The sequence below is a fragment of the Onthophagus taurus genome, chromosome 6 (genome assembly GCF_036711975.1).
Source record: "Onthophagus taurus isolate NC chromosome 6, IU_Otau_3.0, whole genome shotgun sequence".
Classification (NCBI taxonomy): Eukaryota; Metazoa; Arthropoda; class Insecta; order Coleoptera; family Scarabaeidae; genus Onthophagus; species Onthophagus taurus.
The window spans coordinates 26,972,626-26,987,284 of NC_091971.1; the positions used below are offsets into that span (position 1 = coordinate 26,972,626).

At 36.5% G+C, this 14,659-nt stretch overlaps 1 protein-coding gene across 1 annotated transcript; it reads left to right on the top strand.

Moving 5' to 3' along the window:
• The first annotated feature begins 5,244 nt into the window (after positions 1-5,244).
• LOC111418831 (E3 SUMO-protein ligase KIAA1586-like) lies at positions 5,245-6,882 on the top strand. The gene has a single exon (XM_023051521.2). It carries the CDS (start codon positions 5,245-5,247, stop codon positions 6,880-6,882), a length of 1,638 nt encoding a protein of 545 aa, XP_022907289.2.
• Positions 6,883-14,659: the final 7,777 nt, after the last annotated feature.

Below are 14,659 nucleotides of genomic sequence, written 5' to 3' on the forward strand. Positions count from 1 at the left end.
ATCTTTGAATTCCAAAAACATCTCATTGTCATCAGTTAACTTGTCATTTATAATTGTCTTATGTTTTTTCGGAAGCGGTTTTAGAAATTCTATTTTTTTCTCCGGAGAAACTCTAGATACTTCACCCATAGATAAAACCGAACTAGTAGACGAAGATACTTTTCTTTTCCTGTCCTCTGCTGAGGTTACTATATCCATTTTATGTACTACAACATTATCTTCAGTAGTACTATACGACTGTGGAATATTAGAGGATATGTTTTTTATGGGTTCAACTAGTGTATTTTCAAGCTGTTCCATTGCATTATGAACATCAGCTGTAGTAATAATAGAATGTTGCTCATCCATTTTATTAGGACACTTATTGACAATATGTCCCACTTTTTTACAAACAAAACATCTGATTTCATCAGTTGCTAAGAAAAGTCTAAAGGTATTTTCTTGATGTTCTATTAAAACTGAACTAGGTAGAGGAGTATCATTTTCTAAACCAATGTAAAGTTGTCGGCGAAAACTCTGAATATGCCGATACTCAGGTCTGTTAATACCAGCACCAATAAAACTGATTGGCGACACAAGTTGGAGACCAATAGATTTTAATTTCTCTTGAATAATATCATGAGGCAATGAGGGAGAAACATTTGATATTATAACCCGTTTTGCAGGAGAGACTAAACGTCTGGCAGAGCGAAATTTACTGTTGATGGTGATTCCTCCATGTGATGTCATAAAACATTCAACGTCCTCTTTAGATGACAAATAGATGCAAATGCGATTGTTAGATACTCTAGAGGCGAAAGAGATTTTTTTGCTCCAATGAATTCACCTAAACCAATAATATAATCATTCTTAGTGATATCATCAATAGCATCGAACAATACGGCTTGATCTCTAGATGGAAAGATATACCCTTTATCTTTAACTACATTGGCGAAGGACATCTTATTATTACTAGTAGTATCATTAACAGTAGAGATTGACTTATCTAAATTGTTTCTAGCAGAAGCCGAAGTACCTTCTACAACGAAAGTATTCGGAGAAATTGTTTCCGCAAGGTTCATAGCGTTACTCTTCAATGAGCCGCACTACCGCACGAGAAAGTAAGCACGCTCTTAAGAGCGGGGGCGATAACCCCACCCCCGGTCTGATCGAAGTCAGACCGGTCGGGATTTCAACTAATAAAGAGAAATCAAAATTCAATCCAAAACAAAAATCATACCAAAGAAAAAGTGAAAAACAACCCCAAAGTTACTCAGGATACCCCTGATAATAAACAAACGAAAAGAAACGCACAAGTACAGCACCTAAGAGCAGAGCACCAACGAACACGTGTTCACTCTCCGAAGGCACAAACCGAACTGGCAGCAGTTTATAATCTAGGAAATAAAGACGATAATTTAGATAAACTCATTGATAATATAAAAACAACCTTAGATCAAAATAGGGAAATTTTATTAAATAGAAAAAGTAACATAGAGCTAAGTAACAGTAGTAGCAGTGCAGTAATAATAGTGGTAATAATACTTTAACTACCGAAATGTCAGAAAAGTTTGACCCAAACACAGCATTCTCTTTGATTCCTGTAATGGATGACAATGAGGACGCTACTAAGCAATTAATAGATGCTATTGAGTTTTGCGGAGATACATTAGATAATGATCGTTAAATACGTTCTGAAAACACGTCTCAGTCAAAACGCAAAAATAAGATTAAGCGATTCTTATAATTCGATCGCGGAACTGACGAGAGACATCCGAAAACATTTAATAACCACGCAATCCGCAGCCGTTTCGTCAGTAAAATTACACCAAGCGCGGCAAAATTTAAAGACCTTAGACGAGTTCGGGAAGGATATCGAATCCATGATGACTAATTTAACCATATTTCAGGCGAACGGTGATAAAAACGCAATGACAGTTCTATCTTCCATTAATGAAAAACTTGCTATTAATGCTTTCTGTAATGGCATCAGAAGTACCAATCTTGGTACAATTGTTAAATCTCGCGATTGTTCAACGCTTACAAGCTTTTTATTAAAAGAAGGAAAGTTGTAGTAATAATGACGTATAGGCAACCAGACATACATAACGGGAGGTGATTTGGTCGTCGTAGTTAACGTAGTTAAATAAGGACCACTTTGTAATAATTGTCTAGATTAAATAAACTAAATAAAAACAATTACATGGACATATTTCATTAAATACTACAACCACAAATTTCTTTTTTGAAATTACCGGTCTTCATTCAAGACCCCTTAGAAAATTTCTTTGGGCAAATCCGTCAAAGGGGTATTTCAAAGGAATGTTAACCCAACATCTTCACAATTGAAAAACCATTACAAAACATTGATAATAAATAATTTAACATCACGGCATTCGTTTAATGCTAATTGTGAAGCGGACTCCTTAAATTTAATAACCAATATGCAAGATTTTATTAGAGAAAATGTAATTTTTTCGCCCGAAAAAATCACTCTAACAATAAGTGAAGATTTAATAAATAAAATAATAAATATTACAGTGGGCAATATATTATCAATTGATGCCTTTGCAACATCATATGTGGCTGGATACGCATACAAAAAAATTAGAAAATTGCATCAATGTGAGCACCGCAAAAAAAATTTAATATCCAATAATACTTATAAAGACTGGTATATGTTTGTAAAAGAAAAAGAACATGATCTAAATATACCAACTAGATTAAAATATGCAACGCCGGAATTAATTTACATTTTGACTAGATTACACAAACTTTGCCAAATTAGCTCTGTTTTGGTTCACTTTTTCGTTATCGATTCTGGACGGTTCCGAACCGTTTTGAACTGCTTGCGCAGTAAAATAATGTCCTAACGTTCGCACAGTTAACTAACCGTAGAAATAAAACAGAAATCTGCTAGAAGCTGCTGCGTACAGATGTCGAACTAACCGAAAAGTAACACATTTCGTAACTTACATGTGAACCTAGCATAACGTTACTGGAAGTAGTTAGTGATGCACCGTAATTTTTAATGTTTCTATATAAAATCAACGACATATATTTTACAATGACTTGCGAAAGTCATAAAGGTAAGGGTACAACGTATTAATTAATAAATCTTAATTAATAAAACATACCTTTCAGATTTTTATTTTTTAATGTACATAACACTAAGGAGCTAATAAGATTACATTGACTTTATAGAAATAAAGTTGGAAGCAGCTCAACATTAAAAAACATCAACCAAATGTGGGTGGTGATTTCAAAGGAGCTAGGCAAAAATGGGACCACTATTAGCGACGTAAAATGTCAAAATTGTTGGACGGTTTTAGAGAAAAATTATAAAAAAATGATAGATAATGACAGCAAAACTGTAAAATTTTCGAATTCGAAAATGAGATACATGAGGTCTAAGAAAGGAAGGCTACCAATGAATTTCCATTTCGTTTTTTCGTGAATCTGGAAAAACATTCTTTAGGCAACTTTTTATGAAAAATGTCATGACACAACTAGAAATTTTCTCAGATACTAATTCACCTGTATAATAGCGCCAATCACCTTGATACATGTTTCCAGTTGTAATGTCGTCTCTATCAACATTAGAGGATTGAATATAAGAAGAACTTTTAGTGCGTAAAAAGTTATGTAACACACAACACGCTAAAACAATATCATCAACTGTTTCTACTTTAGTAGCTATAGGTTGCAATAGAATTCTAAATCGATTTGACATGATTCCAAATGCGTTTTCAACCACTCGTCTTGCACGGGAAAGTCTGTAATTAAAAACCCGCTCTTCATAGCCTGTGGTATTACTTTGACTATACGGCTTCATTAGATTTGTCATCAAGGGAAAAGCTTCATCTCCAATGAACACGTATGGCAATTTATCACTAATTCCGGGTATATTAACGGGTTGTGGTATTTTTAAAGAATTTGACATTAATAAATTGTAAAATTCTGTGTTTTTTATGACACCACCATCAGAAATCCTGCCGTTGGTTCCAGAATATACGTAAATGAACTCATAGTTGGCATTTACATTTGCGAATAATACCGTGCTATAAAATCCTTTGTAATTATAAAAATATGAGCCGCTTCCTGGTGGCTGTTTAATCGCAATATGTTTGCCATCCATTGACCCCAAGCAGATTTCAAATTGCCACATTTTCTTAAAATCCATGGCTATTTTAATCCATTCTTCATCTTTTGACGGAAACTGAAAAAAAATATTATATAATTTTCAGCCAACAGATACATCCACAATAGATTCTGCTCGAGATACCACATCCCCACAAATTTCCCGTAAGCGGGCTCACTCTATTACTCCTTGGACAAAACGAAGGGATGAATTTATTGAAGCTGGCCTAAAAGTTTTACAAGAGCCAGAAGTAGCGCAAGGAACTGATTACCAGGAAAAAACATTCGGCACTAACATTGGACAACAACTCATAGACGTAGAACAGAGACAAAAGATAATAGCGCAAAAGTTAATTTCGGACGTTTTGTTCCATGCGAAGATGGGCAATTTAAATGAAAACTCAAGTATACAAATAGCGTCTCAACCGTTAGCGTATCAATATCAGGCTCCTTCGTACCTCCATAACCCACAACCAATATTCAGGGGTAATATACCAACCCCTCCAACGACCACTACTACCACCCTTCATGATTTAAATGAATTCGTCACATTTAAACAAAACTAAAGCAGACAAAAATTTTATTTTATTTTTGGAGAGTTTATTTTCGTTTAATTTAACATTTAAATATAAATGTTAACTTTTTACTATTTATTTTTTATTTTGTTTTATTTTTAGTTTATACTAAACGCAGATATAAGTGACTTGTTGTTTGTTTTTTTTGTATTTTTTGTATTCCGAGTTCGCCTAGTGAATGGCCTGCTTTACCTCCCAAGAGTGCCGGAACGCAAGGGAACGCACGGAACTCTAAAACTACAAATTTTAAAAAAGGTAGGATCAATTTAGGCTTTGCTCGCGAGCGGCTTGTAAGCAGATAATAAGCGCCCTAACAAGCGATTGTGATGCACCTAATCAGGGAGGAAGGTCAGTCATATCGTTTGCGCCACACAATAACAAAACAATACCCTCCGCCTATCCCCTCCATTCCTTCACCGCGCCACCGCACACACATCACAGTGGCAGTGGCAAGTGGCAACACTGATCACAGCATAGGTTACGTTGACGCGTTCGTGTTTGTTTGTACTTACTACTGCTAGTGCAGCTACAAAAGTTTACTACTCGAGTTATGAACACCAGAAAAATTTTTGATTTCTTTAAACCTTTACCTAACCCTAAGAAACAAAAAGTTAATGTGAATAATGAGAAATGCAATTCGGAAGCATCGACTACGACTCCAATTGTTGATCTAGATCAAAAAGAAGACGCAATCGGAATCAAGGAGGATGATTACCCTTCAACTTCCTCATCGGACAAAGAAGTATCCAGGTTGGTGGGATTAGGATCTGATTCAGACGATGGTAAGATTAGTAATGAAGATAGTGATTATGTTAATGGGGATGAACAACCAGTTTGTTGGTCTCTTGAACAAATTATTGAATTTAAAGCAAAAAATCCAAGCGTGAGTACTCTAGGTGCCGAGAAAACAAAGGGCCTTAAAATTAGTGAGGAGTGGGTTTTAGGAACTGTTACCGCTTATGGAAACAGTAAAAAAGACCAACAATCCTCTCTTAGGAAAAAGATGTTTTTACACCGTGGGTCTCCAGCTCACTCTTTAGCTGAAAAAATACTCAATGAAGCAAAGAATGATAAAATGAAAAAAGCTGTTGCTTCTATGCATCAGGAACAGCAGATTGTTACTGAGCGCATTTTCCGCACGGCTTATAAGCAGGCCAAACTAAATAGGCCGTTTTTTGAGTTTGAAACAGAAATCGATCTTCAAATAATCAATGGTTTGGATATGGGCCGAATACTCCATTCAAATGTTGCTTGCTCCAACATAGTTCATCATATTTCTGATGAAATGAAATCAGACTTAATAAATGGCCTAATCAAGTCAGACTCTAAATTTTCACTGCTTTTGGATGAGGCAACTTCAGTTTCGAACAAAAATGCTTTGGTGGTTTATATCAGAACTGTTTTAAAAGGAATGCAAAACCCTATGACAATGTTCTTAACACTTTTTGAGCTAAATAGCACAACAGCTGGTATTTTACAAGAACTTTTTAATCAGTTACAAGCATTAGGTCTAAGCTTTGAATTCATGAAAGACCATATGATTGCTCTAACTTGTGACGGTGCATCAGTGCTACTAGGCAAAAAATCTGGCCTTGCTATGCAGCTTACTGAAACATTCCCCAACCTGTTCATTTGGCATTGTTTAAACCATCGTTTGGAGCTTTCCGTGCACGATTCGGTAGAAGAAGTAGCTGGAATCAATCATTTCAAGATATTCATGGATAAAATTAAAAACATGTTTAGTTGCTCTCCGAAAAATAGCAGGGAGTTGGCAGAAGTTGCTAAAGGACTAGAGGAGCAGATTTTGAAAATCGGCCGTGTTTTAGATACTCGTTGGGTAGCCTCCAGCTTAATGGCGGTGAAAGCAGTATGGACAGATTTTAAAGCTTTGTACAATCATTTTTTAGAAGCATCTGAAGAGAAGCAACGGGACTTGAAAAAACGTTCGTCTTACAAAGGGCTTTGTAGTACATTGTCATCTACAACTTTTGTACACAACCTGGTGTTGATGTACGATGCTTTAGATGAGTTAGCGGATTTATCCTTACAGCTTCAGCAATCAAGCCTCAACTTAATCCAAGCTCACAGTGACGTAACAATGTTAATAAAAGTGTTTGAAAACCGAGTTGATAACATGGGTAGACGTGCAGTGGAAGCTAAAATTGCTATAGACAATATGAAGTTTTAAGATGTTAAACTTTGTGAAAGAGCCAAGATACCGATTATTCCAGAAAAACAGTTCTACCGGAGCCTTGCTAACAACCTGACTTCAAGGTTGCTATCATCGTCAAATGCGTCTGAAAACTACAACTCCATCATGAATGACATCAAAGTGATCCACCCCATGTATTAGCCAAAAGACTTATCTATCACCTACGGAGAATACGAGATCCAGCGAATCTGCGATAAATTCAAGATTAGCAGCTCTCGGGATATAATTAGAGACTTCAGACACTTCAAGCAGGGACTGAAGACTATGTTAAGCGGAGAGAAACCTACTATTCTTGAGCAGCCGCCGTCGTTTAAGAAACTGATCTCAATCATAAATAGTATTGCAGTGTCTAGTGCTGAATGTGAACGTGGGTTTTCTGCAATGAATTTAATTATGTCTCCTCTAAGATCTTTACTCTACATCAGCACTGTTTCTGATTTATTGCGGATTAGGCTCCTGGGACCTCCTGTGGCTAGATACAATCCTGAGCGACACGTCAAGTCTTGGCTGGCGAAGGGACACCATTCTCCACTTGACACCAAGTCAAAACAACGAAGGCAGAAAACGTACAATGAAGACAGCATTGCATTGTGGGAACTTTTTTCCTAAAACTCGTTCTCTTTTAATATCTTTTAGGTTTTTAGAACACTAAGTTTTCAAAAACATTACTTGTAGTTGTGTTGTGAAAAAGAATTTTCTCTGGTTTTTTTTATTATTTACAATTAGTTTTCTATTGTTGTTTTGTAGTTTCCACTTTTAAAAATTAACAAACAACTTTTTATTTTTCTACCTGTTGTCATTAAATATTTCCTTTCTTTTTCAAGAAGTGGGTTTATTTTGAAGGTATAAATAATTATTTTGAAAATATAAAAAATCACAATTCAAGCTGTAACATTAAAAATAGATTTTAAACATTTAGACTTACTAGTTTTTCCAGAAAATTATCAAAAACATCTGTTTACGTATTGATATGAATTATTACTACTATACTGTAGGCCTAATATAAATAAAAATGTAAAGAAGGCTTTATTTGTTTTTATTTGACCATTCATTACAAAATGCGCTGTCATAACGGCAATAAACAATAAATCAAGTCAAAAGTACAATATATCTAAATATTATTAAAATAAATATATAAATGAGTGAGTTATTAGAAAATAGAGAGGGTGGTTTATAAGAGTAAATGAGCGTTCCCACACTTAAAAGTTTAGAAATTAAGCACTGGGTATACCCACATTAATGGAGAGCCAAGCATAAGTAGTGAAGCCCTTGAATACATAGGTTCTCAAGGAAAAAAAGTATTAGTTTCTTTAATGTTTGACGAAATGTCAATTCGAAAATATATTGACTTTGATGGAAGAAAAAAAGTAGGAAAAATGTATTTTGGTACACAAATTAATGATGACAACAGACCAGCTGCTACTACTGTGTTAGTTTACATGGTAGTAGCAGTAAATGGAAACTGGAAAGTTCCAGTCGCCTACTTTCTAATAAATACATTAAATTCGCTAGAGAAAGCTAATATTACAAAACTTGTTATAGAAAATATTTTGGCGACAGGGGTGAAGATAATATCACTGACATGTTGACGGTCCTGTTACCAATATAAAAGCAGCAAAGTCCATTGGTCTTTCATTCAATATTAAGGGGACCACTCTATCGATCGATGAGAAAATTTCGATTTTTTTTTTATTACGGAAAATCATTCATTGGACCCTTGAAAATATGCCTGAAAATTTTTATCCCGAAATTTTAAGTCCATACCCTCCAAAATTATCATTAGCGTACGTGTATCGAGGTAACCGGCCGCCGCATTGCTGGCGTAACATACGTCCGGTATAGCTTCAGTAAACACATGGAATAAACAAACATGTCTACCTATCCTCGAAGACCGAATGCAACCGGACATCGCGCTTCTCGGCCACGAAAACGACGGTTCCTAGGGAATCAATATTCAGAATCGAATCAACAGAACGAGTCGACCGAAGAAGAATTGTGACGATGATAACGGGGTATTTCAAAATGCTCTTTTTGGATACCGAGTGATAGAGATTTTTACCTTCTTTGTTGGATTGTCTGAGTTTCTAGTGTGTGCTGAGTGCCATGGGAAAACCAACTTCAAGGAGAATTCAAAGCGCGGTTTGGGCTTCAAGATCGGCGTGCAATGTTCTTGTGCCACAAGAGAAATATTTTCAGGTCCATTAGTGAACGGTGGTTATGAAATAAACAGAAGAATTGTCATAGTGATGCGTCTTCTTGGCGTCAGCTTAGAGGGCCTGAATTTATTTTTTAATTATATGGACATATGCTCCGGTTTGAGTTCTGGAGCATACATGAACATAATGAACCACTTACATGCCAGTGCTGAATCAATATTCAAATTGTGTAGAAGAAAAGCAGCTGAAGAGGAACAAAAAGAAAATGAGAAGCGGGAAAAGCCGCTGTTAGATTTACATGTCTCCGGCGACGCTTCTTGGAAGAAACGAGGTTTCTCGTCTCTAGAAGGAGTCACAACGCTCATTGGACACTACTCTGGAAAAGTGATCGATCTCATTGTAAAGAGCAGTTACTGTGCTAGGTGCAACACGATGAAGAATAAGAAAGGCACAGAAGAGTATGACGAATGGTTTACGGAACACGAGGAAGTGTATTCCAAGAACCACGAAGGGTCGGCTGGCAAAACGGACTCAGTGCGTGAAATGTTCCAACGATCTGAGTCATTGTTCGGGGTAAAATACACCAATTATATAGGGGACGGTGATTCGAAAACTTTCAAGGGCATTTTAGATTCATCGCCCTATGGTCCAAATGTAATCGTGAAAAAAAAGGAGTGTATCTGCCACGTGCAAAAACAAATGGGGACCAGACTCAGAAATATCAAGAAGACGAAAAAGCTGGGAGGAAAAGGGATGTTGACAGACGCACTGATAAAAAAACTGACTCTTTATTACGGATTAGCTATTCGTAGAAACGTGGACTGCGCCAAAAAAATTAAGGAGGCTATTATGGCTACATATTATCATCTGTGCGCAACCAACAAAACAGCTAAAACCAGCCACAAGTACTGCCCAACTGGAGCCGACAGCTGGTGCGAGTGGCAGAAGGCAAAGGCTTGCAGAAATACGTATTCTCATCCTCCTCCCTTGCATGAAGACATCCAGGAGCATCTTCTCCCGATCTATGAAGATCTATCTAGAGACGACTTGTTGGAAAGATGTGTCGGTGGGTTCTCGCAGAACGCCAACGAGAGTTTTAATTTCATCATCTGGCGCTACGCCCCAAAACACTTGAATAATGGGGCCTCGACTGTTGAACTCGCATCTCATTTGGCCGCAATCGTATTCAATGAAGGACATAAGGGGATTCTACAAGTGATGAATGATTGTAAAATCGCGATCGGCAGCCAAGCGGCGGAATATGCGCGAGACACAGATATTACGAGGGTAAACCGTGCTGAAAAATGCGCCAGTCTCGCAACAAAACAGGTGAGATCGGCTCAGAAAAAATCAGAAAATACTTCACAACGATTTGAAGAGATGGACTATGGACCAGGGATAGCAGACTAATCGTCATAAAGGTAAATTGATTGATTTTCTTAAGTTTTTTCATTACCCTAACTTTAATCGCGTTTTTCTCGAAACAACATTTTTTCGTGGTCTGTCCCGGATAACTCGCGTTGTAATTGACCTAGTGGCTTGAAATTTTGACATGTTATTCATTACACTTTCCCGAAACGAATCAACCTCCATAATGTAGAAATGTTTAAAAAAATTCATTGTTTTTGCAAAAAAAATAAGTACCAAATATCAGTTTTTTTTTAATTATTTCTTCTATGAAATTAACCAATTTATCAAATTCGATTGAGGTTGATTTGGAATGCATTGATAAAACGAACTCAAAAAAAAATTATTCGTGTTTCAGACAACCGGAAGTAGCTGGAGACGGGACAAACTCGAATTTCCATGTACATTGGGAACCTCGCTGGGGCCGCCATTTTCAAATTTAAAAAAAAATATATATTGATTTTGTTAATAAAACCCTTCAATAAAAATGCCTCGAAATTTGAAGAAGATCCGTCAATTCTTTCTATTCCAAAAACAATCCCGAATTGTCTTACCGGTCGATAGAGTGGTCCCCTTAATGATATTCAAACTCGGCTTGACATACCAAATGAAAATATTTTTTATGCCAGATAACTGTTACATGATAAAATTATTGCGAAGCGCTTTTTTCCAACAACAAATATTCATGTGGATAAACAGGTATGCCCCTCTTATAAACTTTTTAAAATCTTATAACCTGTGAATTACAGGAAATAAACATTTGTTATACAAAATCATTGTATGAATTGCAAAAACAACAACCTTTGCATCTGGCAAATAAGTTAACCAAGGCCCACATAAATTGAGATAAACAACCTATGAAGGTGCGGTCAAAAACGCCAAAATGGTAATATTAAACGTGAAAATTAACAACGCGAAGAAGGAAATGTTATATGATCCGGGAGCGCAGTACTCAATAATAGGAAACGGATTCTGGAGGGAGATAGGAAAACCGATATTAAAGACAACAGACAACTTGGTTGCGTACACGGATATGGAAATAGAAACTCTAGGAACTGCTAAGGTTATCGTAGATTCGTTTAACAAAAGAAAAGAGCTGCCACTAGTTGTGACCAAGAAAGACGACATACCACTTTTTGGATTGGATTTATGCTTAGCGTTTAAATCGACAATGCCAGAAGGTGCACGAATCTGTACCCTAAAACAAACAAACAACAAAACAAAGGAAGATCAGTCTAAAAATAGCAAAGAAATAATTCATAAAGAACTGTGGATTATTTGATGGAACAGTTGGTACTATCCGAGCACATATGGCACGGATTTACATTGCCGATAACATTACACCCAAGCATTTCAGACCACGACGACCTACATTAAGGGCGTAGAGCATGTGAAACACGAACTCGAGAAAGGAAAAGTAAGTAAGCCTCCTTTTTATTCCTTGATTTCCTGTGAATTTATTTAATATCGTGTTCAACAATGGATTTACAAGAATTATTACGAAAACGCGAAACAATAAAAGCTCAATTAACTCGATTTTAAACGTTTATTGATGAATTTACCATTGGCTTTACAAGAACAAGTGACTGCGGAACTAAACAGGTTAGTAAAAGAACAAGTGTTAGAACCAGTTAACGCGACAAACACTGCCATAGTGTGGGCTACCCCGATCGTAGTAGCAGTAAAATCAAATGGCAATATACGGATATGTGGCAGTAGGTAGGTATAAAACAAGGCTATCTCTGACGTCAGAGGTAGCCGTAGTCAAGGTGACCCTTCCCCCTCCACCTTCCCGGCTTCCAGCCGACAAGGTTGCCCTCTAGCGGCGGGTAGCTGAACTACACACACGTCATCGTCGTCGCTGGCGCACGGGTTCGCGGTGCCGGATGGGCTGGAGCCGCGGGGAACGGGTTGGGCGGGTGCGGGGCGGGTGGTTGCCGTACTAAATTTTTTGTTTGACAACAACTGACGTGGAGTGCATTAGCAATAACCATTTAATGTATAATTAATAAAAAAGTTGGAGAGTAGTGTGCGCATGCCCGAATATGGAGAAGGATTTTGTTTGTAGGATATTCACTGAATAAAGGAAGATAGCATTAGTTTGTTGATTAACGTTCAATACGTCGGTATTACAATGGAACATGAATTGTTAGAATTATCAAATTTTATAAGTAAGTTTCTTATGGAATTCGAACGACAAATAGCGGAAGAGTATGAATAACAAATGAAAAGCGATATGATCTCCGTTATTCGTTGAGTATTGGTATATATCCTGTGGTGAAAATAGCTGCAAATAGTAAAAGAAAATGCATTCAATTGACGTCGTACGAATGGGATACCTTTTGAGAAATACATGAATCTAAAGCAGATCACAACATTTACTTCAAAGAAAAAAGTTTTCCTCAAGTAGTGATGTAATCGAGCAAACTGATTGTGTTAGGGTTTTAGTTTCTTAAGTTGGTTATTTTGAAAAAGTTTTATGTTGGTAACACTGTCATAACCGTTGACCCTGATGTAACCGTTAAAAACCGTAATATGGAAAAAAGATGTATTGAGGTGTGGTCGTGGTTTTGTACGAAAAGACTTATAACATATAAAAATAATTCAAAAAAGATTCAAATTCAGTTCATATTGTGTGGTCTATAACGTGGCCGATAGGCAACGCAATTCTACTATCAACATAACATTTTTAGTCCTTCGAGCCGCATTTTTTGAGACGACCTTAACGACGTGGAAGCGGCAAGAAAGGTTAAGGGCGTAGAGCATGTGAAATACGAACTCGAGAAAGGAAAAGTAAGTAAGCCTCCTTTTTATTCCTTGATTTCCTGTGAATCCTTTAATTATCGTGTTCAACAATGGATTTACAAGAATTATTACGAAAACGCGAAACAATAAAAGCTCAATTAACTCGATTTTAAACGTTTATTGATGAATTTACGAACGATAAAGTCGATCAATTGGAGGTTAGATTAGAAAGAATAACTGGTTTTTTATCGGATTATGAGGCTTTACAAGATCAAATCGAAGCGCTCGATAAAACTCAAGAAACTGATCGCGAACCATTTGAAGACAAATATTACGAATTAGTCGCAAAATCAAAAAAATTTATTTTAAATAAAACAAAAATCGTTGATTCGGCTACATTTTCGGCATCAGGCGATTTTACGAATAAGGCCGTTCGTCCACCGAGAAAACCATTATGAGGCAACTGGTTGCTCGCGACCAAGCAACCAATCGCGAGATTAGTTATAACACGACTATTACATTAAAATTAGTAGTAGCTCGTTCACAGCAGCGACTATCACCGATTGTAGATGGCAACCGATCGCGTACGACCAAACTGGTTGATCGCCGTGAATCAGTTGTTTACGACCGTTGAGGTAGTAGTGGTTGTTTTTCCGATGATTTTTTAAAAATTATCGAAGATTACTAACCTTAGAAAAATCATAAAATATTAGGTGGGGTTTAAAAATTATTTTCTCAAAAACTAAAATCAGTTGTTTACGACCGTTGAGGTAGCAGTGGTTGTTTTTTCTATTCGTCCATATAGAAGTGCATTCGTTTTACTTGAAATAAAATTATGCCTCGATCATTATCAAAAAATGAACAAAACTTAAATATCACTTTCGTGCAAGAGATCGAGAAATATCCTTGTTTATATAACTATCGTCTAGAAGTCTATTCTAAAAGGGATATAGTGGATGCCGCATGGGAGAAAGTAGGAAAGACGGTTGGGGACACAGGTAAGAACAAAAACTTTAATAGTAGTAAAAGTATTTAATAATTAATAGTAATATTAATAGTAGTATTAATCGTAGTATTAACTTAGCTATGTTTAAAAGCGAGCGTATAAAACAAAAATTCATGGGACACAGTATTTCCATTGGAAAGGTAACGAAGAATGAGGTTTTAAAAAATAGTGTGCCAGGTAATCTCTAAAATTATATCCAGAACCTCTTTGTGGAAATATAAGTGGCTCGTTTATAGCCTGCTGCAGTTCCTCTGGCGAATTTTGCTCTTCATCATCTTCCAAGTTAAATGTTGGTCGATATAAAATGCCTTCCCTTTTTCTAATAAAATTGTGAAGAATACAAACAGCTCGGAGTATGTTATTGACAGTTTTTATATTCTTGTTTGCTATAGGTGTGGAAAGAACTGCAAATTTACTGTTCATCATTCCAAATGCACAT

Bases quoted from the DNA above. Each gene is read 5' to 3' on its own strand.
- LOC111418831 (XM_023051521.2), top strand. From the start codon at position 5,245: ATGAACACCAGAAAAATTTTTGATTTCTTTAAACCTTTACCTAACCCT.